The sequence below is a fragment of the Mastigoproctus giganteus genome, chromosome 3 (genome assembly GCF_048544385.1).
Source record: "Mastigoproctus giganteus isolate SK-2022 chromosome 3, ASM4854438v1, whole genome shotgun sequence".
In the NCBI taxonomy this organism is placed as follows: Eukaryota; Metazoa; Arthropoda; class Arachnida; order Uropygi; family Thelyphonidae; genus Mastigoproctus; species Mastigoproctus giganteus.
In genome coordinates this window covers 74,639,679-74,665,559 of record NC_143577.1, presented here as the reverse complement: position 1 = coordinate 74,665,559, position 25,881 = coordinate 74,639,679, and the positions used below count along the sequence as shown (strand labels likewise).

The 25,881-nt window shown below is 38.5% G+C and overlaps 1 protein-coding gene across 3 annotated transcripts in view; it reads left to right on the top strand.

Moving 5' to 3' along the window:
* LOC150088086 (nardilysin-like) overlaps positions 1-25,881 on the top strand; it is a 569,173-nt gene that overhangs the window by 397,587 nt on the left and 145,705 nt on the right. For all 3 annotated transcript variants that reach the window (XM_090370567.1, XM_090370565.1, XM_090370566.1), the window contains exon 21: positions 12,172-12,223. In XM_090370567.1, the coding sequence (XP_090226693.1) occupies positions 12,172-12,223 (52 nt within the window). The remainder of the gene's footprint in view (positions 1-12,171; positions 12,224-25,881) is intronic.

Below are 25,881 nucleotides of genomic sequence, written 5' to 3'. Positions count from 1 at the left end.
GTAAAAGTTAGGCAAAAGTAATAAAAATAAATAAATAAGGCTATCTTTTCCTTTCAGTTATATAAGCTGGTTAAGCTTGCATTATGTCAGTGGTGTGGCTCTGATCTAGAGTGCTGTCTGTTCTATAGATTATTTTTCGCTGCATAAGGACCACCGCCATGCAAATCCTCTGCATTGGTTGATCTATCGGGGAATGGAGGGGTGGTTTGGTTCTTCGATATTTCTGCCTTTGCGATGATTTGTATGACGATTGAAATGCAGCGATTCCATGACCATTATTGGCCTCGTGGTCCTCTGTCGATATGGGGCATGATGGTCAGTCTATTATTTTGATATTTTAGTTTTTTGGTAGATTCTTTAACCCTTTTTTGGTGAGATTTCACGTCTTTTGGAACTGGTACCTTCGAGGGGGTTCCGCTAAATTATTTATAATTGGCATTATTTTAAATTTACATCATGTTTTATTAATTGGGTTTAATGATTTAATTGACTAAATTATACAGGGGATTATCGACTACCTTTTTGTCCTATTATCCCTACTTTCCCTTCCCTGTTTGTTTATTTTACATTATTTTGCGTTTTGTTTCGCTCTGCATTATTGCCGTACTACTGGCTGATATTTTTATTTTAAATATCATATTTATGTTAATTATCGGATATATATATATATATATAGAGAGAGAGAGAGAGAGAGAGAGAGAGAGAGAGAGAGAGAGAGAATCGGATCTAACAGGCAGAAAATTGAGTAGGGGTGCCGCAAAATAAAATAAATTACTTAGGGGTGCCGTTATTAAAAAAAGGTTGAAAACCACTGATATAGCAGAATACAAAAACACAAAAGCAGTTTAAAAGTATCCTCAAATAATAAAGAAAAAATAGACCGGACAGAAAAAATGAGTGCTGAGTTGGTAGCTCACCACTTAGCCACAGGACATTACCCATCCTTTGAAAACACCTAATATTAGACAAATAAGACACAAAATTTAATCTAGAAACTAGTGAAACTCTAGCAATAAGATCGACAAACAAGTCAATAAACATACATAGACCAATAATAATTTCAGAGAAGTGGGATCTGAAACAAATATCCTACAAGTTCAAGTTTAATAACAAAACATAACAGCCCCTCCCCCATTCAAGACCTTTACTAATGGGGAGGGGTAGTCACACACCCCGATTTGAAACTTTCATATTCTTTCCTCTAAATGACCTTTAAGCTGTTCTAAATCCATAGTTTTTCAAATTCCCAAACTATTAGTGAAATACAAGGTGGCGAGAATTTTCCTTCTATCCTGCTTCTCTTCCTTTCGCCTACTTACTCATCGCCCCCCACCTCCACGCTTTTGAAATACGGCAATGGAACATGCCGCGGCTATATATACGGCCTTTGACACTTGTTCGCTTCCCCTTTGAAGATGGTATAAATGAAAAGCCCCCATCAAGCTTCAAGTAATCTTCTCCAATTATACTTTCAACTATTCGCCATGCATGGATTTAGAGTTAAAGCTTGTTTTTATTCCTTTGTCTTGTTGCAAGGTTCTTCCATCTTTAAGCAAGTCTTTGAAATAATTTCCATCTATTCTGATTACATTTTACGTGGATGCAGTTATTCCTGAAAAATATCCCAGTTAAAAGATTTCCTGACTTAAAATATAATGATAAATATAAAACTTTTATGAATATTAGCAGGTCTCGATCACACAAGTTGTCTGTCCAACGTGCCTAATAAAGTTTTGAGATGAGGATTCCCATAATGTTTTTTTATACAAATTCAAACTCAATTCTGAATATCTGTACTTCACATCAGTTACGACCGTGATGTTTTACCATATATGGTTCTAACTGAGGTGGAATGCATCCTTCAGCTAAAGATAAAGCTGACTTATTAGCATCCTACTTTATTTCAATCCCTGTATCAAAGATCTAAATCAAAGATCTTTGTACATCACCTTGTGTCATACCAAACACATTGCACTCAGTTCTTTCTATGGTCTTCTGAAAGAAGGATGTTAGAAGAATTCTGAATAATCTTGATGTCAAGATTGTTGTTATTTGGTTTTTAGGAGCATTAGCAACTAAAGCCATATTGCTCCGCTGATGTCAAGAAAGCTCCAGCCTGATGGCATTTCTCTGCTTGTTCTCAAAATCTGTACTCTTGAGGTTATTCTTCTCTTGTGTTGCATTTTCACACTTTCTTATTCCATTTTTTTCCTTTTGCACAGAAATTGCTCATATCTAGCCAATTCCTAAAAAAGGGTGACAAATCCATTAATTGCCAACTGTTAAGCTATCTTAAAACTTTCATGTGATCAGTAGTGGTCAGTATGGGTCTTGCCATTGTGAATCCATTAGTGATATATTGGCTTATATTATTACTCATCTCTAAACATTTTCAGTGGAAAAAGCTCAGTGAAACTGAAGCAGATGCTCTTGACTCTTCCAAGGCTTTTTATTGTGTCTGGCATCCAAGTCTTATAAACAAGTACTCTTCCCATCTTGTGGATTGCTGACTTTTTTGCAGTTGGATAGCCAGTTTTCTCTCTGACAATGAACTGCAGACGATGGTGATCTCTTTACCATATTGGGTGGATATTCGAGAATTTGAAACCTTGTCCTGCAGAAACAGCCTATAACTCTCAAATATCTACCACCATAAATTCTTTACACACCAATTGCCACCTAATTTGCCAATACAGCAAAGAAAAGTTAGTTAATTTCAGTCCTCCTAAAACTCATTTCTGTCTTATTTCTTGTAAAAAAAAGTTTAGTGCATTTATGCTCATTTTTGTTGACACTGAGATTTTTAGAAATCACATATCTCTTTTGGGGTTACCCTGACTTCTAATCTCTCTTGGCATAAGCACATCAGAAATATTGCTTCCTTTGCATCAAAAAAACTGGGTTTTCTTTTGTGCTCCTACTTTTTCATCTAAACAGCTAATGACTCTGTACATATCTGAAATCTGCCCTCATTAAACCTGCCAAAACCTCTCTCAAGCTTCTAGACTTTGTTCAGAAGTGAAAGCGGTCAGGTTAATTAATGATACATCTGTTACAAAGTCTCTCCACTCTCAGTCTTACAGATATTCAGATTCTGCTGCATGCCTTTTCTTCTGGCATATGTAATTCAATCACCATCTTTCTAATATTTCTGAATGCATGTCTCTACCAATCAATGCCTTTTCGTGTTCAACTCCAAAGTCACAGAGTTAACTTTTCTCTTCTGCATTTATTCTTTCTATTGTGTTTCTAGAACAAATTTCTTTCATGTGTAATTCCTGAAAATTATAATTTGCAGAAATTCGGGTCCAATGTCAACTAGTATCTTCTGATAATAAAAATTATTATATATTTTTTTTCTTTTAAAATATGCAGTGTGAGCTGTTTGAAATATAATCTACTGTTAATAAAGTAATTAATGGCAGTATAATTGTGAGAATGGCAGATATTAAGTATACACACAATTGAAATGATGGTAAAAATCTTGTATGTTTTATCATATAGGGTGTTTAAAAATTGCATAGAACAGATGTTGGAGCATATTCTAAGCTAGGCACCTCGGTGGGCAGGAGCAGCAGTGCATATCACATGCTTCTTGATTAGACCAGGGTTCGAGCCCGTGACCACCAAATACGGAGGATGCAGAAAGGTCAGGGAATGACCACCGCATATCCCTAGAGCAATATGGCCTTAGTTGCTAATGCTCCTAAAAACCACAAAACAAACAAACATATTCTAAGCTAAAAAAATAAAAAGTGCTCCTATAAATATACATCACAGAAGTCTTTATTTCCAAGTTATTAAACATTAATCACAAATTTATGTTCAAATTTATGCCATAAAAATATTACTGTATAAAATGAGCTTTAAACAATACAGAATATACATACCAACACCAGCACCATGAATAGTGTTGCTCTTATAAATGAAACATACTAATTGCTCAATTGTAGCTAGTGTCAACATGCTTGTTACTCAAATTTTAGGTTCCACAATGACTGCCTTATTGTTTACAGAGTAGCATTTTTTAAACTGATATTATGGGAAACACTAAATCTGTTATTGCCAAGTTAGCTGATTTTAGTTAATGGTAGTTTATAAGAATTCTTTAGCTGCTATTTGCAGATATGCCAAAAAATTTCCGACTCAACGACTGTGAATTGTAAAACATTTACTACTGTGGACAAATGACGTAGAAGCATAGGTGTGCTGAAACCATTAAAAGTAAACACTGGTAGAGGGAAATTTTGACAATACTACAGTGTTGAAGAGCAAATAATTCTTATTGTATATAAATATCAGTAGATTGTCAGGTCATGTAAATGTTTTGTCTGCAATTATGTGGAAAGCAGTATGTGAAAAGCAGTTGTATCCATTTCCTAATAAGCCTGTAAAAGATTTATTATTATTATTCGTAGTAGTGGTGGCATATTATGCAAGAAAGCAAGCTTATAAATCATCGGCCATTTATACCTCCTCATGTTTGCTCTCTGGGCACGAGGAAGAATGACATCAGAAGTTTTTAAGGCTTTGAACATCCATTCAAAGCCTTAAACACCTCATTTGGATCACCTTGCAGGTGCCTAGTCTCCAAACACTGCAATTTGCAGAAATGTAGGCTTTCTTCATAAGACCACTTTTCGTTCCTTTCACAAATCTCATTGCTCTTCTCTGCACCCATTCCATCAGATCTACATCCTTCCTAAAATGAGGTCTCCAGATCTTTTTGCACTACTCAAGATGCAGCTTAATCATTGCCTTGTACAATGGGATAATCACTTCCTTATCCCTGCTAGAAATGTTCTTGTATATCATTGACAAAAAACCCCATGAGAACCTCATGAGAACATTGCTCAGAGAACCTCATATCTGATTGTACAATTATCCACAAGTCTTTTTTCATTTTCCACTATCTTGAGTGTAATACCACAGAGTCATTCATCATTCAGTTGGTACTTTAATCTGGGATTATTGCTGCTTGCATGCAGCACCTGTCAGTGATAAACCTCAACTGCTATTTCTCAGCCAATCTGGCTAATTTTTTTAGATCTCATTGCAGTAGCTCACTCTGATTACTGTCATTAACCACCTTGCCAACTTTTGTATCATCTGCAAACTTAGAAATTAAACCCAATATACCTTCATCAATATCATTAATAAATACAGAAATGGGTAGCACTGAACGCTGGCAGACTCCACTAACAACGTTAGTCCATTAATAACCACTCTCTGTCTTCTACTGAACCATCCCTTTATCCAGAGCAGTAACTTTCCCTTAATGCCACACTCCTCCAATTTGAACAGTGGTGTTCTATGTGCTACAGTATCAAAATCTTTCTGAAATCCAAGTATATGATATTAATTTTTTTTTTGCATCCAGTTCCTTTGTTACTGCATCATAGTATCCAATCAGATTGGTTAGAAAAGGTTACCCCTTAACAAATCCATGCTCTGATTGCAGTATAATTGCATTCTCGTCTAGATCATCCTACTTTATTTCTTTGATCAGAGATGCCATTATTTTCCCTGGAACAGAAGTTAAGCTAACAGGTCTGTAATTACTCATTGCACCTTTTGATACCTCTTTGTGAATTGGGAATACATTCCAACATCTCCAGTCTATAAGGACCTCTCCTGAATCCAAAGATGCTCTCATAATTATGGCTAAGGGTTTGCTTACCTCCTTTGTAACGTTCCTTAGTATAATTGGATAGATCCTAACCACCCCAGGTGCCTTTTGCAAAATTATTTTGCTCCCTGTGAAATTTCGGTGAACTTCTGGCATCTCCTTCCTAAAGAAATCCTCATGCATGAATATAGATGCAGAATTCCTATTTAGTTTATCAACAAATGAGCAGAATAATCAAGAGCCAAACCCTTGATATCAGGCAAACCCAATGTGATTCAATCCATTCCTTTTAATATTACCATAAGTACAGAAGTCTTTGCCTTTTTTTTCTCTGCATTCTTTGCCAGAGACTTCCCATAATCTGCCTTAGCTTACCTAACCCCCTTTGTGACTTGATTACAGACTAGTTTATACCTACCATAGGCTACTGTATCACCTAATGATTTATATGCATTCACTGCATTTTTTTCCCTCTGCCACAAGTCTTATCAGTTCATCTGACATCCATTTAGGTCTAAACCTGGAACAGTATTTCTTAGTTTGTATGAAAAGCTTATTTGCTTCTGCAGTTACTTCCACAAATGCTTTCCACTTAGTATTTGCTGTTGATAATATCATAAGATGGTCCCACTGTACAGAATTCAAAAAACTGAGACAAGTGTAGTCATTCTTATGAAAGCAAAAGTTCTTCTTTTTAGCCTTGACAGTTACATCTTATTTACTTAACGTTACGGCTTTAAGTAAATACCACATCTGCACACTGTAATCGCCACCACCCCCCAGAGGATCTTTTACCTACAGGTTCTTAATGCATGAAGAATTGCTTCTGATAATCAGATAAAGAGTAGTGCTTCTTCTTGTTGCCTCCCTAATATGGTGCTGCAGAAAACAGTCATCCAATAAATCTACAAAAGTCTTGCTAGTATGCAAGTGACCAGCCCACAAGTTCCAGTCAATATCTGGAAAGTTAAAATGGCTCATTATAAGACATTCTAATTTATTGTCTCATTCTTTTTCTTTAAATAGTCATTTGTTATACTTGGAGCTTTTTTCGTAGCAAATTTCATAAGGCTGCGATATACAAGAGAACTACCCCCTTCAGTTCTCCCCTGAGCCACACCACCCCCTACTTTGAGCCTGTTCCTTTGTTGCTCTAGTCTGATGAGACATTATTTCTACTTAAATTCAATTTAATTTTGGAATACTACACTAAGCTGATAGATACCTAAATGCAATAATACATATTACACTATCAAGTTTGTGTTATATGTATTACACTATACCGTTATGTTCATAGAGTTTTAAATTAGTTATAGCCTTACTTTGTCTTAGCTAAAACAAAAAAATATATACCGACCTGTGTGATTAGAACCTCCCAGCTACTTATTTCTTAGGTAGCAGATTCCACTTCCTTCTTTATCCACAGCTCTAATTCTTCACTGACAAAATTCTTCATTAATCCAAGCTTTATATGCAAAAAGTGGCTTCTTGATTAGACCGGGGTTTGAGCCCGTGACCACCAAATATGAAGGATGCGTAAAGGTCAGGGAATGACCACTGCATATCCCCCGGATCAACCAGTGAAATGTATTTTATGTTATTTGTCCCTAGTAAAAATTCTTCCCTCTTTTCCACTGCTGCACAATTTAATGTTTTTCTGTTGCACAATTGTCCTGGAAACATATAGAAGAACAACAGTGTTTTTTGAAATCTCCCGACATTCCAGGCAAAGCCATGGTACATTATTGCAGTCAGGACCTTGGACATACTTTCATATGTTTCTTTCAAGATAACAGTATGAAGTAGCAGAACTGATGAGAATGCATTTACATTGTGCAGGAAAAAAAGAAAACTGCTTTTATTAATATCTTTATTGCAGGCAGTGAATGGTTACATGATTGCCTGATGCAGTAATACCCCTAACAGTGACAATGCTAGGGGTTACAGTGCTATATTTAGACAGACAATGCTATACTTAATTTTAAGGCATCAATAAATATATGCCATTCATTAGGACTGTGTTCAATGCCCAGTTCATTCATAAGACCACTGATATCTTTAGAGAACCTCATACTGTCTTCCATAATGTAATACTTTGTTACATTTTTGATATACTGCAATTTCAATTTCTGCTTCAAGTAACTTCCACTGTAATAATCTAGATCCGAGGAATGCTTACTCTTTAGATAAGTTTAAATCACAAATTAAATAATTCATCTTTTCATGCTTAATTAACTATTGTACATTATACTTTTTTGACTGGTGGTCCAAATATCTTGAAATGAATGGCCACTCTTTCTTTATCCCATGATTTTTAAGGAACTGGTATTGGCAGGTCTTCATTATGTAGAACAGACTTTATTGATATGTTAGGCTATTCAATGTGGCTGCATGGTTCTCACCACACCATAGAAACAGCAAAAGGCATACTTTTAATTTCTCCAGTTAGCCATGACCTCAGATTTCTGGTGCAGATAATAATAATAAATAAGTAAATTTTCTGTTTATACTCTGGGATGACCAAACGGTCAGAGGAGTTCACAAGATAGATAGAATACAAGAAACAGCATTGTATTTAGCAGTCACAGGCTTGAATCCCGGTCACTCAAGGCACATGTACTTATGCACCTGCACACATGACCACTCGGCTACGGCGGCCAATAATATAGCACATGTGTAAAGCCCAAGTTCTGTCCTGGTCACCAGTCTTGCAAAGTACAAAAAAAATGCATGTTTAGTATTGCTGTATTAGTAGTGACATATGATGCAAGAAAGCAAGATAATAAAGTATCAAAGCAAGCTTACACCAAAAAAAAAAAATAAATAATATTTTAAACACACTTCCCACATCACCTGCTAATAATTTATCTAGTTCTCTCCAATAATTTATCTAGTTCCCTCCAATAATTTATCTAGTTCTCCCTTGAATTTATTCAGACTACCCACTTCCACAACTTAATTTTCATAAACGACATTGATGAAGGGATAGAGGGCGTGATGTCTAAATTTGCAGATGATGTTAAAATTGGTAGAGTAGTTAATGATCACTGTCAAGCTGAGCTTCTTCAGAGAGACCTAGATAGACTTCAGGAATGGTCAGAAAAATGGCAGCTGTGCTTTAATCCAACAAAGTGTAAGGTATTACACCTGGTAAACAGTAATCCCAAAAAAACTTATTCACTTGGTGGAGTTCAACTAAACCCAGTACTGGAGGAAAGGGACTTGGGTGTTACGATACGGTCAGACATGAAATTCTTTGAGCATTGTAAACAGGTTGCAAGGAAGGCCCATGGTGTCCTATCGATGATCTATCGAACTTTTGCAAGTAGAGATAGGGACGTGATAATCCCATTATATAAGGCTTATATTAGACCACACATGGAATACTGTGTTCAAGTATGGAGACCGCACCTAAAGAAAGACATCGAGCTTCTTGAAAGGGTGCAAAGAAGGGTAACTCGTCTGGTGAGATCGGCAAAAGGGCGTCCTTATGAAGAAAGACTTTGAATATGTGGGTTGCAGAGTTTGGAAACTAGACACCTTTTAAAGGAGATTTGATTGAGGTGTTTAAGGCTCTGAGAGGCATCAGTAAAATGAATGAGGACAAAATTTTCAAGATTATAAATGATGCTAGAACTAGGGGACATAAATTCAAGTTATGGGGGGAAATGTTTAGATTGGACTGCAGGAAGTTTTATTTTAGCCAGCGAGTTATAAATTACTGGAATAAGTTGCCTTCATGGGTGGTAGAGGCCGACAGTTTGGGGAAATTCAAAGGTCATCTGGATAGTACTTGAGGGTAAGGGAGGCGCATAGGATGATAGGTTTAATTTCCTTTTTATTTATTTTTTATTTTATTTATTATTTTATTTTATTTTTTTTATTTATTAATTATTATTATTTAGTTATTTATTTTATTTATTTATTTATTTTTTGTTTTTATCATTGTTTTGTTCGGATTTTTTTATTTTTTATTTTTTTGGCTGGTGTAGCATAAGCCATAGGCTTTCTTGCACCATGCGGCCGTTACTAATACTAAATACTAATACTAATACAACAACAGATGCCAGTTTGTTGGCACCTCCATAGCCAGGTGAGCAGGAGCAGCAGTGCATAGCACACACTTCTTGATTAGACCGGGGTTCGAGCCCGTGACCACCAAATACGAAGGATGCGGAAAGGTCAGGGAATGACCACTGCATATCCCCCGGAGCAATATGGTCTTAGTTGCTAATGCTTCTAAAAAAAAATAACAAATAACAATAAATAACAAATAGCCAGTTTGTTCCAGCAATCAATCACCCACTGGCTGAAGCAAACATCTGCACATATATCCTGCAAGCATCCTTCCTCAATTTGAATTTATGCCCCCCTTTTGTGTGTAGTCTGAGCAATAGGAAGATGCATTAAGCTTTCTCAATCCTGATTGCATTGATGACGGTAGATTTTCTTCCTCTGAGTTTTGTTATAAACCATCCACATACACAGCATAAATTATTAGGGTGATTCAGACACTTCATCTGCTTCTTCTTAAATATTTTAACTATATGCTGCTAAGCAAAACAGAGAAGAAACAAACAATATACAATTGACATGCATGCATATGAACTGTACGTGTACTTGCACTACAGCTATCTTTGTGTATTTAAAGAATAAATGCACAAGGCTTAATTCCATATGGGTTTAAATTACCTATATAATATCAGTGTAGATACACCATAGTTAACTCATAATATTAAACTATGTATGTAGTGTAAAGGCATTGTCTCATATTGTGACTACCTTAGCAATGAGATACCAGGTATTGCACTATTTTGAATACATAATGCTTTTATAGGAGAGAAGACTACTGTTACTTATTCTTGGTGGGTACTACCATCCAGATGGCACCGTTTCAAAGCTTGTTGGCCTTTCATTGGTGGGTGGGCAGGTACCCTGGTGATGTAAACATGCCATCACAGTTGTGAAGTTAATTCCACAATATGATGCCTTTTCACTACATATGTAGTTTAATTTTATGGGTTAACTATGGTGTATCTACACCAATATTATATAGCGATCTTTCTGTTACTGAAAGAGAGCAGTGAGAGGTAGACAGATGAGGTTGTACTTTTTAACTCTCCCTGCATTACTGCCATCTCTGAGCACATGCAAACATTATTATTTGCAGGTAATACTACAGATCAGTATCGTATCTTCTTCCCTAAGTTTTAGTACAATACACCTGTTATGTGTAAACCCAAAAACCTGTATATGAAATTGTGATGTGAAATTCTTTTTTTTTAAATCTATGCACAAAAACTGACTACAAACAGCTGATATATTAGTGGAGATAAAAATCATGTTGATCAGTGTAATTTATGAGTAAGATTTGAGTTCAGAAATCATGGCAAAATTTAGTCATAGTTAAAAAGGATGAAAAACTCCTATGCCAAACAGTACTGCATCCTTATCTTTTCATAAACATAATTTGAATTATGAGGTTCATTTTGTTATAAGAGCTCCTGATTTATTCAACAAAAAATGGCACATGATACAGGAATGAAATTTACATAATTTTTCAATATAGTCTCCAACAAGTTTCACACATTTGTTGGATTTTTTTTTTTGCCAAGCTGTGAAGGCTGCAGTGAACCACCTCCTAGAGATAGGTTGATCCCATTGATAAATGGCACTAAATACTGCTCATAAGAGGCGCCTCAGTAGCCAGGTGGGAAGGAGCAGCAGTGCATAGCACACGCTTCTTGATTAGACCGGGGTTCGGGCCCGTCACCACCAAATATGGAGGATGCAGAAAGGTCAGGGAATGACCACCGCATATCCCGGAACAATATGGCCTTAGTTGCTAATGCTCCTAAAAACCAAATAACATAACAACAACTGCTCATAAGCTTGGAAATGTCCCACCAGAAACAATCAGAAGTCATCCCGGGTCTTCATGAAAAATTATGTGCACAGTCTAACAACTCATTGACTCTCCTATCCTCCATAACTTTTGCCTCAATACAGGCAATGGTTATAAAGGATAGGATGTTCTGTAGGTTGTGCTGCCTGCAGAACATCTGGTTTGTGGCCTTGGTTGATATGTTTCAGTGTCACATGATGCTTCTCCTTCGTTGAACTTATCCACATAACTGTATATATTTTTTACATCAGTCAGACCTTGAGGACACATTCCACTGAATTTTTCTATGATTATTTATTTGGTTTTTCCTATATAGCTGTAAAAATCTGTTGGCATGCTGTTTTTGCAAGAAAAATGCCATTTTTACTGTTATATCACTGTTATAACAGAAGGCAGTTGCTGTCAACTGCCTTCTGTCATATACATATTGTTGTCATCTAAGAGAAGACTCCACAGTCAACTAATACATGTCATACAAGTGATGCTATTCATTTATGAAATATAAATTAGAAGATTTTATAACTTGAATGTACTTAGTATTTTGGTATGTTGAGAGGTGCTCTATTGAGTGTAAACTAAATACTAGGCTCTATTGAGTGTAAAGTAAATACTAATATTGATCTCTTTTTAATTTCAGCGTGTATCTATTTTCATTTGATTTCTCCTATTGCTTATAGTACATCAGAAAAGTAAGATTTTCTCCTCTCGCTCTCATTTTTGCATTTATCTTTAATCACTTAAAAATTTTATTTAAAACAAGCTACAGAATTCTGTAGTTTGTTGTTGTTTGTGGAATTTTAAATATTAAAAAATATATTTTAATTTCTTCATGGATTTCTAATTCCTTTTTGCTATACCAATTATAGCTTGTTGAAATCATTAAATTATATGATATATCAGAATACTTTCCTTTCACTACCTTTAGAAATAGATTTAAGCAAGCCACCTGAGAAGAATTTTTATTTAAAACAATGCGTATGTAATTGGTTTGAAATTTTACTGGCGCATTAGCAGCAGCTGCTACGTAGTAGTAGTAGTAGTAGTAGTTGTGGCATGTGATGCAAGAAAGCAAATGTATGAGCTTATGCAGCATCAGCCAAAAAAAAAAAAAAAAAATCACACCATTGCCTCCAAATGCCTGTCCAGTTCCTCCTTAAATTTATTCAACCTATCAACTTCCACAACGAATGGAAGTTTGTTGCAGCAATTTTCCGCACATTTATTCTACATCTGTCTTTTCTTAATTTGAATTTAAGCCCCCTTAGGTTCGTAATCTGAACAAGTGGAAGGATCCCATCAGAATTCAGCCTGCTCAACCCATTCAAGGCCTTATATACCTCAATCAGATCACCGCGCAGGTGCCTAGTCTCCAGCCACTGCAATTTGCAGAACTTAAGCCTCTCTTGGTAAGAGGATCCCTTCATTCCCCTCACCAATCTTGTTGCCCTTCTCTGTACATGCTCAAGTAAATCTACATCCTTCCTAAAATGAGGCCTCCAGACCTGTACGCAGTACTCAAGGCGTGGCTTGACCATTGCCTTATACAGAGGGATAATCACCTCCTTTTCCCTGCTAGCAAAATTCCTATATATCATTGACAAAACCCCATGGCAGCCTGTCTGCATTGCTCAGAAAACTTCATATCTGACTGCACTATTACTCCCAGGTCTTTTTCATTTTCTACCACCTTAAGTGTAGTACCACACAGTTGGTACGTTTCTCTGGGGTTACTTCTACCCATATGCAGTACTTTGCATTTGTCAAGGTTAAACTTCAGTTGCCACTTCTTAGCCCATCTGCCCAAATTATCTAGATCCTGTTGCAGTAGCACACTGCCATCACTGTCATTAACAACCCTGCCAACCTTTGTATCATCTGCAAACTTCGACATTAAGCCTGATATACCTTCATCAATATGATTGATAAATAAACAAAACAACAGTGGACCTAACACCGAACCCTGTGGGACTCCACTAATAACATTAGTCCATGAAGAGCAGCACCCATTGATTACCACCCTCTGTCTTCTCCCACTTAACCATCCTTTTATCCATTGTAGAAACTTACCCTTAATACCATTCTGCTCCAATTTGTACAATAGTCTTCCATGCGCAACAGTGTCAAAAGCTTTCCTGAAATCCAAATATATGATATCAAAATTATTTTTTGCATCCAGTTCCTTTGAACCACATCATAATATCCTATCAAATTTGTCAGACAAGACTTTCCCTTAACAAACCCATGCTGTGTCTGAATTATTGCTGCAGTCTTGTCTAGATGATCCTGCAATGCATCTTTAACCAGTGACTCCATTATTTTACCCGGAACAGAAGTTAAACTAACTGGTCTGTAATTACTCGTGTCGCCCTTCGATCTCTCTTTGTGAATTGGGGATACATTTGCACATCTCCAGTCCGTGGGAACCTCCCCTGAGTCCAAGGACGCTCTCATAATTATGGCTAAGGATTTGCTTAGTTGCTTTGCTGCTTCCTTTAATATAACTGGATAGATCCCATCCACCCCAGGTGCTTTTCTTATGTTTAACTTCAACAATTTCTTGGAGCAATATGGCTTTAGTTGCTAATGCTCCTAAAAACCAAATAACAACAACAACATCAACAATTTCTCCTCCACTTTGCTTTCAGTTATTCCAAAATCATTAAGTATCCTGCTACAATTTGATAACCTTCTGCCATTTTCAAATCTTAATAATTCCTCATGTGTGAATGTAGATGCAAAATACTCATTCAGTTTGTTTGCTCTCTGAGCAGGATCATCAACAGTGGTACCATCGATGTCAAGTGGACCAATGAGATTCATCCCATTCCTTTTAGAGTTTATATAAGTAAAGAAATCCTTGCTGTTTTTCTTAGCATCTTTTTCCAAGGATTTCTCGTAATCTGCCTTTGCCTTACAGACTAGCTTATATCTGCCATAGGCCTGAGTCGCTTGATAATTTATATGCATCCCATGCATTTTTCTTCTCTATTACGAGTCTCATTAGTTCATTAGATAACCATTTAGGCCTAAACCTTGAACAATATTTCTTAATAGGTATGAAACTTTGTAACAGTGAAACCAAATCACAGTGTAAGTTTAACAGATCTTACTTAATACAGTTTTATATTTCTAAAATCCTTTTTAAAAAATGAAAACTAGCTTACTGGGAAGGAAAATAAATAAACAATTAATAAGAAATAAAAGAATACTACTATATGTGGCTGTTGGCTTCACTAGAAATACCAAGCGAATTGGCATATTCTCTGATAGAAAATTGCACTTGAAGAAGTCTATGTTGGATAAGTTGATATTTCTGAAGAATATGTTCAGGGGAATATGCTTTGTGATATCACACTCAGCAGAGTAGACCTGAAATGTAGTTATATACGAAATGTTTCTTGAGGCACATGGAAGTTTACTTTATGGAATCATATGTTCCTGATATTACCACTGCTTAAATTTTGTCAGAATATTTCCTGTAGGGATTCCAGACATGGAAACAAAATTCATGGATTGGAAGTACAGTATCCTTATAAAGAATAACAACATATCAGTAACCTTTAAAACCTGAATGTGTTTATTAGCATTAGTAGAGGCATATGATGCAAGAAAACAAGCTTACACAGCATCAGCCAAAAAAAAAAAAAAAAAAACCATCCAATTTCACTGATCCATTCATTGTGTGTCTAGTTCTGCCTTGAATTTATTTAAGCTATCAACTTCCACAACAACAAATGGAAGTTTGTTCCAGCAATCAACTATCAGCTGGCTAAAGGCAAACTTCTGCTCATCTATTCTACAACTGTCTTTCCTCAGTTTGAATCTATGGCACTTCAGATTTATAATCTGAGCAAGAGGAAGAATCCTATCAGCATTGAGCCTGCCTGCTCAATCCATTCAAGGCCTTATACACCTCAATCAGATCCCCTCACAGCTGCCTAGCCTCCAGAATCTGCAATTTGCAGAACTTAAGCCTTTCTTCATAAGAGAACTCCTTTGTTCCCTTCACCAGTCTTGTTGCCCTTCTCTGTACTCGTTCTAGCTCTACATCCTTCCTAAAATGTGGCTTCCAGACCTGTATGCAGTACTCAAGATGTGGCCTGACCATTGCCTTATACAAAGGGATAATCACCTCCTTATCCCTGCTAGAAAAATTCTTGTATATCATTGACAAGGCCCGATGTCGTACTTTGGAAGCCTGTCTGCACTGCTCAGAAAACTTCATATCTGACTGCACAATTACCTCTTCTCAGGATCAACCCCCCCCCATACCAGTGAAGTCCGTTAGTGTGGTCTTCTTGTTGAAGTTGAGTGTTTTTTGCCATCTATCTCTCTTTCTTATGACTTGGTAGATTGGTGCTGTGTTTTCATGAAAGTAATTATGCAGGTTCTTAATAGTAATGGAGGTATGTGTTGCAAGGAAGCAAGCATATGGGCTTATGTAGCATCAGCCCAAAAAAAAAAAAAAGAAAAATAAATAAATAAATAAATAAAACAATTCATACCTCCTTTTTCTCTAAATGTTTGTCCAGTTCCTCCTTGAATTTATTTAAGATATTAACTTCCACAATTATACGTGGAAGTTTGTTCCAGCAATTAATCACCAGCTGGCTAATAGCAAATTTCTGCTCATCTAATCTACAACTGTCTTTCCTCAATTTGAATTTATGCCCCCTCATATTTGTAATCTGAGCAAGTGGAAGACTCCCATCAGAATTCAGCGTGCTCAACCTATTCAAGGCCTTATGCAACTCAATCAGATCACCTTGCAGGTGTCTAGTCTCCAGCCACTTAAGTTCTGCAATTTGAAGAACTTAAGCCTTTCTTGGTAAGAAGACCCCCTTCGTTCTTGTTGTCCTTCTCTGTACATGCTCAAGCAACTCTATATTCTTCCTAAAATGAGGCCTCCAGACCTGTACGCAGTACTAAAGGTGTGGCTTAACTATTGCCTTATACAAAAGGGTAGATAATTACCTTTTCCTTACTAGCAAAATTCCTGTATATCATTGACCTACTCTGGCATCCTGTCTGCACTGCTCAGAAAACGTCATGACTCCCAGCAGTTCCTGAAATCTGCAGCATCTTGCTTTCCAGGCTGCTGCTCATTCTAATAGCAGTGCAAGAATCACTTTCACCCCTGCCTGTGGCTACTTTTAACCTTTTAGTCTGTGAATTCCCCCAAGCTAGCGGTTTTCTGACCCACTTAACACTGCCTCGATAGCATCAGCAAATGCTCTTGTTCCCCTTCTATTTAAGTGTATCCCATTCCTGTAAAAAGCAGCATCTCCTCTTAACAAGCACAGACCATGCTGAGAAAAATTCTACCCCATGAGCCTTGCACAATCCCTCCAGGGCTGAATTGATTCATTTAATTTGCTTTCTTCTCTTGTTCAATGAGGTAAGTCAATAACAGTAATTATTATTATTTCTCCCTGATTGGCTGTTTCACCTCGTGACGGGTATTGCTACCAAGTACATAGGGTGGTTGTTGTTATGTCTGGTCTTACAGTTGGTCGAGGAACTCTGACTATCCTACAGGTGTTCAGGATTGCGACTTTCTGGAGTTCCTTGTAGGTGTTCACTGGGAAACCTATTGCTGCTAGGCTGTTATGTAGGGTCTTTGGCACCATACCTGTGGTTGATACGATGATTGGGATGGTGGTTACTTCTTCCATATGCCACATCTCTTTGATCTCCTGTCTTAGGTTCATGTACTTCCTGATTTTTTCCCCATGGGTTTTCTGCAGGTTTCCAGTGTTGGGTTCTTCTATGTCAGATAGGTAGTCTTTTCCTTCTTGTCCAGGTGCTTCCGTAGCCAGGTGGGCTGGGGCAGCAGTGCGTAGCACACGCTTCTTGATCAGACTGGGGTTCGAGCCCATGACCACCAAATACGGAGGAAGCGGAAAGGTCAGGAAATGACTACTGCATATCCCCGGAGCAATATGGCCTTAGTTGCTAATGCTCCTAAAAACCAAATAACAACAACAACAACCTTCTTGTCCACAAGGGTTATGTCCGGTCTGTTGTGTGGAATTGTCCTATCTGCGCAGTCCCAGTACAGCTTGTGGGTTGGGATCTTTAGTACTGCCTCTGGTTCGTACTTGTAGTAAGGTACACTTTCTTTGGTCAACTGGTATTGCCTTGCTAGCTTCTGATGTATTATCCCTGCTACCTAGTCGTGTCTATGAGTGTACTCAGTCTGGGTGATCACCTTTCACCCCACAGTGATGTGTTGGATTGTTTCTGAGGCCAGGTGGTATCATCGGACACTCCGGGCCCCTTGGCGATGTATTTTCTATAAATTCTGGTGTGGATTACCTGGTCTTGGATGGCGAGCATGAATCCTTCAGTCTCGGGGAAGAGCATCCCACTTGTGAGCCATGCATTGGAAGCAGTTTTATCTATTTTGATCTTGATGGAGATCATTGTAGTCTCTGCCGTGGAGTGTCTTCTCTGCCCATCTTTCTAGCTTCATTTGTACCTCCTGGCTGGGGGGGACTCCTCGCTTAGTTTGAGTGGGGTATACTGCTTGTCTATCTTCCTTATGGCCTGGTAGAGTGCTGCTGTATGTTTCTGGAAGTAATCCTTCAGGTTAACTATCACTGTCGTCTGTTGCTCAATGAGGTCTATCAGGCTCCTTCTTCCCGGGCAACTGTCAGTCTCTTCATGGCAGATCTCGGGTGGTGTTGGCGGCTCTTGGTCATCATTGTCCTTGTCTTTCTCATGATATCCTCGAGCTCGGTGTTAGTCCAATGACCCCAAAGGCATATGTTAGCACTCGGACTGCATAGGTATTTATGGCTTTAACTGTGTTCCCTCCATTCAGCTTTGCTTTTAGCAGATTTCTGAGCCTCTGATGGTATTTTTTGGTCAGGCAGGCTTTAATTTCCTTGTGTTGTAACTGCTGAGCCTGCATCATCCTCAATTATTTGTAGGCCTCTCCCTCTGCCATGGCTTCGATCTCTTCACCACTCTGCAGCTGGTAGTTTTGGTTGACTAATTTTCCCTGGTGCAATCCGTGGGTCTTGCATTTGTCTAGACCAAATTCCATCCAAATATCATTGCTGAATTCTTCAGTGATCTGGAGTAGTTGACGGAAGTGCTTCTCGGTTTCTGCATAGAGCTTGAACCAGAAACATCAGGTGGGTGAGGGTGTACAGGTTCTTCCTTTCTTCTTATATCCGTACTTGCTACTGTTGAACATGGTGGATAGTGGGTTAAGTGCTAGACAGAACCACAATGGGCTCAGGGCATCTCCCTGAAAGATTCCTCTCCTGATGGGGATTGGCCTGGTTGTGATGTTTTCGACCTTAATGGTGGTACTCCATTTTGCCATCATTTCTCCTAGGAAGTTTGTCACTATCGGATTGACTTTGTAGATCTTCAGTGCCTCTATTAGCCAGAGTCGAAGGCCTTGCGGTAATCGATGTGGGCTGTGTACATGTTGCGGCACTTCTTGTAGGCTTGCTCCATAACCGTGGCATCTCTGGTTAATTCCTCCTTGCATCCTTTGCTCAACCGCTTACATCCTTTGTGCTGTTCGGCCATTATGTTCTGGCTCTCCAAGTGGTCTGATATCTTCCTGGTTATGCAGCTGGTCAGGATCTTGTGCAGGTGATTTGCCTATATTTCACCGGGTTTCTTGTGTCTTTAGGCTTCAGATATGTGATTCCTTGAATGAGAAACTTCGGGATTGTCTCTGGGTGCCTTATCATTCAGGTGAACTGCTCTGCCAGGTGCTTGTTTGTGCAAGTGAGCTTCTTGTACCAGTAGTTGTGGACATTATCTATTCCTGGAGTTTGCCAGTTGTGAGAGTTCTTGATCGTCTGTTTTACTTCTTCTTTCCAAATCTCCCATCCTCTTATTTCTAGTACGTCCTTGATTTTCTTGGGTTCTAGTTCTATCTAGGATGCTCGGCTGTTATGTCTTACTTCCCTGCTCCATATGTTTCCACAGAACTCCTCAGTTGTCTTCTTCTCAGGTGGTCCGTTCCCTTCTTTCCTGTCTTCTCCAAGATTCCTGTAGAAGCCTCTTTGGTCCTCATTGAAGATTTGGTTGTTTATTTTCCTCTCTTTTTATCGGTGTAGTCTCTTGCTGAGTGTAAGAATTATTATTATTATATCTGGGAGGCCTATTGTTGAGCTTAGCAACAATAGGCTTCCCAGAGAACATTTACATGGATCCAGAAAGCCACAATCCTGATCACCTGTAGGATAGTAAGAGAGAGTTCTTGACCAACAGTAATAATAACAATAAAAATAGTAACCGGATATAACCAACCATCCCATGCACTTGGTACCAGCACCTGTCATGGAGTAGAAAAAAATCACATAAAAAGGAGAAAAGTTTTTTTTTTTTTTTTTTTTTTTTATAATAATAATAATAAGAAGAAGGCCATCTGGTTCCAAAAACAATCTAGCATGTCATCATGGGATGCAGGTTTATTCCTTTGATGGAATACACTCATAGACATGATCAGGTCAGCAGGATCAGAATCTAGCACAAAAATACCAGTTGACTGAAGAAAGTGTACCATATTAGCAGTATGACAAGCACTACTTGGCATCTGCCATGTTGTCCGTTATTACAGATGTTGTCCGTAATAATGGACAAGGCAATCTTGCATGACAGACCAAACATTACACTCATCAACAAGAAGAAAATGGCTACTTACCTAATTAACATAGTGGTGCCATACACCAGCAACATCCAGAAAACCTACAAGGAAAGGGCAGGAAGTACCAGAGATAAAGGGTTTTTGCTTTTGTAAAGGTGACTACAGTGGTCTCAGACAGTTTTTAAATTCTATACAGTGGAATCAACTGATGTTGTTACCAACAGCGAATTCTAAATGGGAAGCCTTCAGGGACTTAACCTTGGAGGCTATCAGGCCTTTCATATCAAGTAAGAAATACTGTTCAAGGTTCAGGCCTAAATGGATGTCAGATGAATTAATGAGGCTCATGGCAGAGAAGAAAAAGCGTGGGATGCATATAAATTATCAGGTGACACAGAAGCCTAAGGCAGTTATAAGCTAGTCTGTAATCAAGTCACAAAGGCAGTTAGGCAAGCAAAGGCAGATTATAAGAAATCTTTGGCAAAGGGTGCAAAGAAAAACAGCAAAGCAGCAAAGAGTTCTTTACTTATGTAAACTCTAGAAGAAAAGGGATGAATCAGATTGGTCCATTTAACATGGATGGTTTGACTATTGATGATCCTGCTCAGGTAGCTGATAAACTCAATGATTATTTTGCATCTACATTCACACATGAGGAGAGGAATGCCAGAAGTTTATCAAACTCTAGCAGGGAGCTGAGTGATTTTGTAATAACTGAGAGCAAAGTGAAGGAGAAATCGTTGAAGTTAAACATAAAAAAGGCACCTGGGGTGGATGGGATCAATCCAGTTATATTGAAGGAGGCAGTGAGTGAAGCTAGCAAACCCTTAGCCATAATTATGAGAGCATCCTTAGAGTTGTATTAAAGGAGAGAGCAAAGGAAGTAAGAAAACCTCTAGCCATAATTATGAGAGCATCCTTAGATTTAGGGGAGTTCCCCATGGACTGAAGATGTGCAAATGTATCCCTAATTCACAAAGGGGGTTCAAAGGGTGACACAAATAATTATAGACCTAATAGCTTAACTTCTGTTCTGGAGAAAATAATGGAGTCACTGGTTAAAGAGGTGATATTGGATCACCTGGACAAGACTGCAGTAATAGTTCAGACACAGCATGGGTTTGTTAATGGGAAGTCTTGTCTGACCAATTTGATTGGATACTACAATGTGGTCACAAAGGAACTGGATGCAAAAAATAATTTTGATTTCATATACTTGAATTTCAGGAAAGCTTTTGATACTGTTGCACATTAAAGACTGCTGTACAAATTGGAGCAGTATGGCATTAAGAGCAAGTTGCTGCAATGGATAAAGGGATGGTTGAGTGGGAGATGGCAGAGAGTGGTAATAAATGTACACAGCTCTACATGGACTAATGTTATTAGTCGAGTCCCTCAGGGTTCAGTGCTGTACCCATTGTTGTTTTGTGTATTTATCAATGATGTCGATGAAGGTATATCAGGGTTAATGTCCAAGTTTGCAGATGATACAAAGGTTGGCAGGGTTGTTAATGACAGTAAAGACAGTATGCTACTGCAACAGGATTTAGAAAAGGTAGGCAGATAGGCTGAGAAGTAGCAACTGAAGTTTAACATTGACAAATGCAAAGTACTGCATATGGGTAGCAGTAACCCAAGAGAAACCTACTGACTGTGTAAGATTACACTCAGTGAGGTGGAGAATGAAAAATCCCTGGGGGTAATTGTGCAGTCAGATATGAACTTCTCTGAGCAGTGCAGACGGGCTGCTAGAGTAGGTCATGGAGTTTATCAATGATATATAGGAATTTTGCTAGCAGAGACAAGGAGGTGATTATCCCTTTGTATAAGGCAGTGGTCAGGCCATACTTTGAGTACTGCATAAGGATGTAGAGTTGCTAGAATGAGTACAGAGAAGGGCAACAAGATTGGTGAGAGGAACAAAGGAGTGTGCTTACAAAGAAAGGCTCATGTTCTGCAAGTTGCAGCATCTGGAGATTAGGCACCTGCGAGGTGATCTGATTGAGACATTGAAGACAAATCACGACAGTTGTGTTGCAATTTGTACTGATGGCTGCATTAACAGGAGTAAATAAAGGTTTAAAAGGCAAAGTAAAGGAAATTGCTTCAAATATAGTTTTTAATCATTGCATTATACATAGGGAAGCATAAGGAGCAAAGGAAATGCAAAACTGATTTGCACGAAGTTTTGAAAGATGCAGTAAGTGTGATCAACTTTATGAAAATAGAAGCTTAAATAGCAGACTTTTCACTATACTTTGTAATGAAATGGGATCAGCTTATGAAACGCTTATTTTATGTACAAAAGTGAGGTGATTGTCCAGTGGTAAAGTGTTGCGATGTCGTTTTGGCCTCAAACATGAAGTTTTATTGTTTTTATCAGATACAGATCAGAACATTGCTCAATTGTTTACAATTAAAAAATGGCTTGGAAAACTTAGCTCCCTTGTTGATAAAACTTAATGATTTAAATTTAAGTCTTCAAGGATAGGGGACAAATATATTAATACTTGGAAGCTTTCAAAAATAAACTTAACCTTTGGAAAACTGAATTTGAGCATGATAATACTGAAATGTTCCCATGTTTTTCTGATTTTGTTAATAGCAATAATATTGACATTTTACAATTTAGGGATGTCATTTCAACCCACCTGACAATGCTAATTAAGAATTTTTCCATACGATTATATACCTCCACAATAAAATGTTGTATTGGATTTGTGATCCCTTTGCTTTTGAAATTTCTTCATGTCCCGAAATTACCATTCAGCAAAAGGAAGTTCTTATCGACCTGTCTTCTGATGAAGCATTACGTGCTCGCTTCGAGACTACAACTTGGGAAAAATTTTGGCTTTCTCTTCGAGATGAATATCCAGAATTATCGAAAATGGCGATACAAAGAAAGCTGCCTTTTGGGTCTACATATTTATGTGAGGTTTGTTTCCCAAAATTAACAGCCACAAAAACAAAACAGCATTCCAGACTTGAATCAGAAGATGACATGAGATTTGCAATTTCAAATATTGCATCCAAATATTATCAGTTATCCAGGCTCATCCTTCTCATTAATTGTTTTGTTTTATAATTGTCCATTTTTTACTGTTTTGTAATCTTAATTGAAGAATAAGAATTTGATTTGTCGTTTTCAATAAAAATATTAAACAATTATTTTAATGTGTAAATTAAAAAGGAAACAATTTTTTTATTCCTTTCTCAGTACTCAAATAAAATATTCTAGTACATAATTTTTAAAATGCCATTTTTCTTCTCTAAAAATCTTGTCATCTTCTCTCGGGGTTTGCGTTGAAGGGTCGCATCAATTTTATATTTAATAATTGGGGTCGTGAGCGAAATAAGTTTGCACGCCACTGATCTAGACATTAGGAGGCCTCCTCCAAATTAAAGTGCAGGGGACCACTATCAAACTCACAATGGAACAAAAGCACCTCGGTGTCATATTAGACAGGAATCTATCCTTTACTTATGTACCTCCGGAACAAAATCAGGAACTACTCTGTGCTCTTTTGCAAGAGTCATCCGCAAAGACTGGGGCCTGAGAAAGAAGACCCTTGCCCTCGCCCTCGCCCTCTTCCACAAAACAGTTTTCCTGCCAGTCATCCTATATGCCTTGGGGGGTCTGGTTCAAAAAAGCGACTACGGTAACGAACAGAAGAAGACTCGATACTATACAACAATATACCCTGCTCACAATCTCCATAGTCTGTAACACAGTCAGCACCCATGCACTGCAAGTCCTCATGGGCACCTTCCCCTTAGATCTGGAGGTAGTCCATTATGGACTCCTCTACCACTTCTCCAAAGGTAAAACTGCCACCTGCACAATAGACTTGACACTGAAACAGAGAAGAAGCGACTTACCCAATATCTCCAACACACCTGGCAGACACGTTGGAAAAACTCAACAAAGGGAGAAATATATCTTGAAAATTCCTGCCGACTACTATTCAGGCTGTCTACCCAAAATATCCACACTGGTTCTCCCCAGGACCTCTTAGTTATTTATCTGCTCACCGGCCATGGTGCAATTAGACAAAAACTATCAGGTTTTGGACTTAGTGACACTCCTCTCTGCCACTGTGGACAGATCGAAACATGGGAACATCTCATCCATCATTGCCAATTATATGAAGATCTATGATGCTGCCTCATCGTGGAAGCGTCTCCGTAGCCAGGTGGGAAGGAGCAGCAGTGCGTAGCACACGCTTCTTGATTAGACCGGGGTTTGAGCCTGTTCACCACCAAGTACGGAGGATGTGGAAAGGTCAGGGAATGACCACCGCATATCCCGGAGCAATATGGCCTTAGTTGCTAATACGCCTAAAAACCAAATAACAAAACAAACAAAAAAGCCTCATCATGGAAACCCAATTTGTACCACAAAACCAGGAAGATCATATTTTGAAAGAAGAGAATAGCTAAGGCTTTAACAAAATATGCACAAGACCTCTTCAGCAGATGAAGGACCTACCCCAGCTACAACCACAGCTACCACGACCTACCTAATCTCCCTTCTCTTCTCTTGCCCTCACTGGAACCATGCAATCTGACACCATCATAGATCACCAGAAAATATCATACCCACCGGGCCCTATCCATGAACAACTTGACTAAGCAAGACAAACATTGAACTTCCACGATGGACACTCAGCTGACTGGACTGAACAATCTAGGACATGACTACATCCCAGGAATGGATAAAATATGGACTGGACAACTAAACACACAACTGGAACTCCACGGACCTGACAAAACAGCAGGTACTCTGCTCTGCAGACATAAAGTTGATTTCATCCCAGGAAAGGCTAAACCACTGATTAGATAACAAAGCACACAGTGGGACACTCTCTTAGACATGAAAATCCATGGACTCGACAAAATAGCAGATATACTGCTCTGGACATCTAGCTGACTTCACTAAACAACCCTGGATGGGACTTCATCCCAGGAATGCTTAAAATACTGATTGGACAACAACTCACCTCCGGGATCTGTCCCAGATGTGACAACCATTGGATCAGACAAAATAACAGACATACTGTTACTGTGCCTTACTACAACCCAGGTTGGAACTTTGCCCCAGGAATGCTTAAATTACTGATCAGACGACTGAACTCATGTAGTGACCTGTCCCAGATGTGACAATCCATGGACTTGACAAAACAGCTGACATTCTGCTACCATGCCTTACTGGCGATCTGTGCTGGCTCCCTTGCCTGGCCCACTTTCCTCCTCTCTCTCTCTCTCTCTCTCTCTGGCGGAGGGAGAGGTGATGGTCCTCCTGTCTCCTTCCTGCCACCCCTATTTTCACTTCTGGTGGGGCATGCCCCACCAGAAGTGAAAATAGAGGTGGCGGGGATATCAACCTGGGATTGCCTTTCCTATTGACCCCATACTTCTGTCTTTTCCCTCCAGCCTTCAGTCTCCCACCCCATTTCTACCTGCGAATTCCCCACACATCAAAAATTAAATTGTACACCATTTCAGCCTCTCAAACTAGCGATGCCTCCCACATGCAAATTTTTTTTTTTTTTTTTAGGTCCTAGCCATTGAAATCTTAGGAAATTAGGTGGCAGGACCTGCCAGAGTCAATATCTAAATTACTGGGTACCTCGTCTGCCTCCATGGGGCTGAGTGCTGCCAACGTTGGGCTTCAGTAGGGGTCCAGTGGCTAAAGGCCAGAAGAACAATGATACACAACACTGTGCTTAC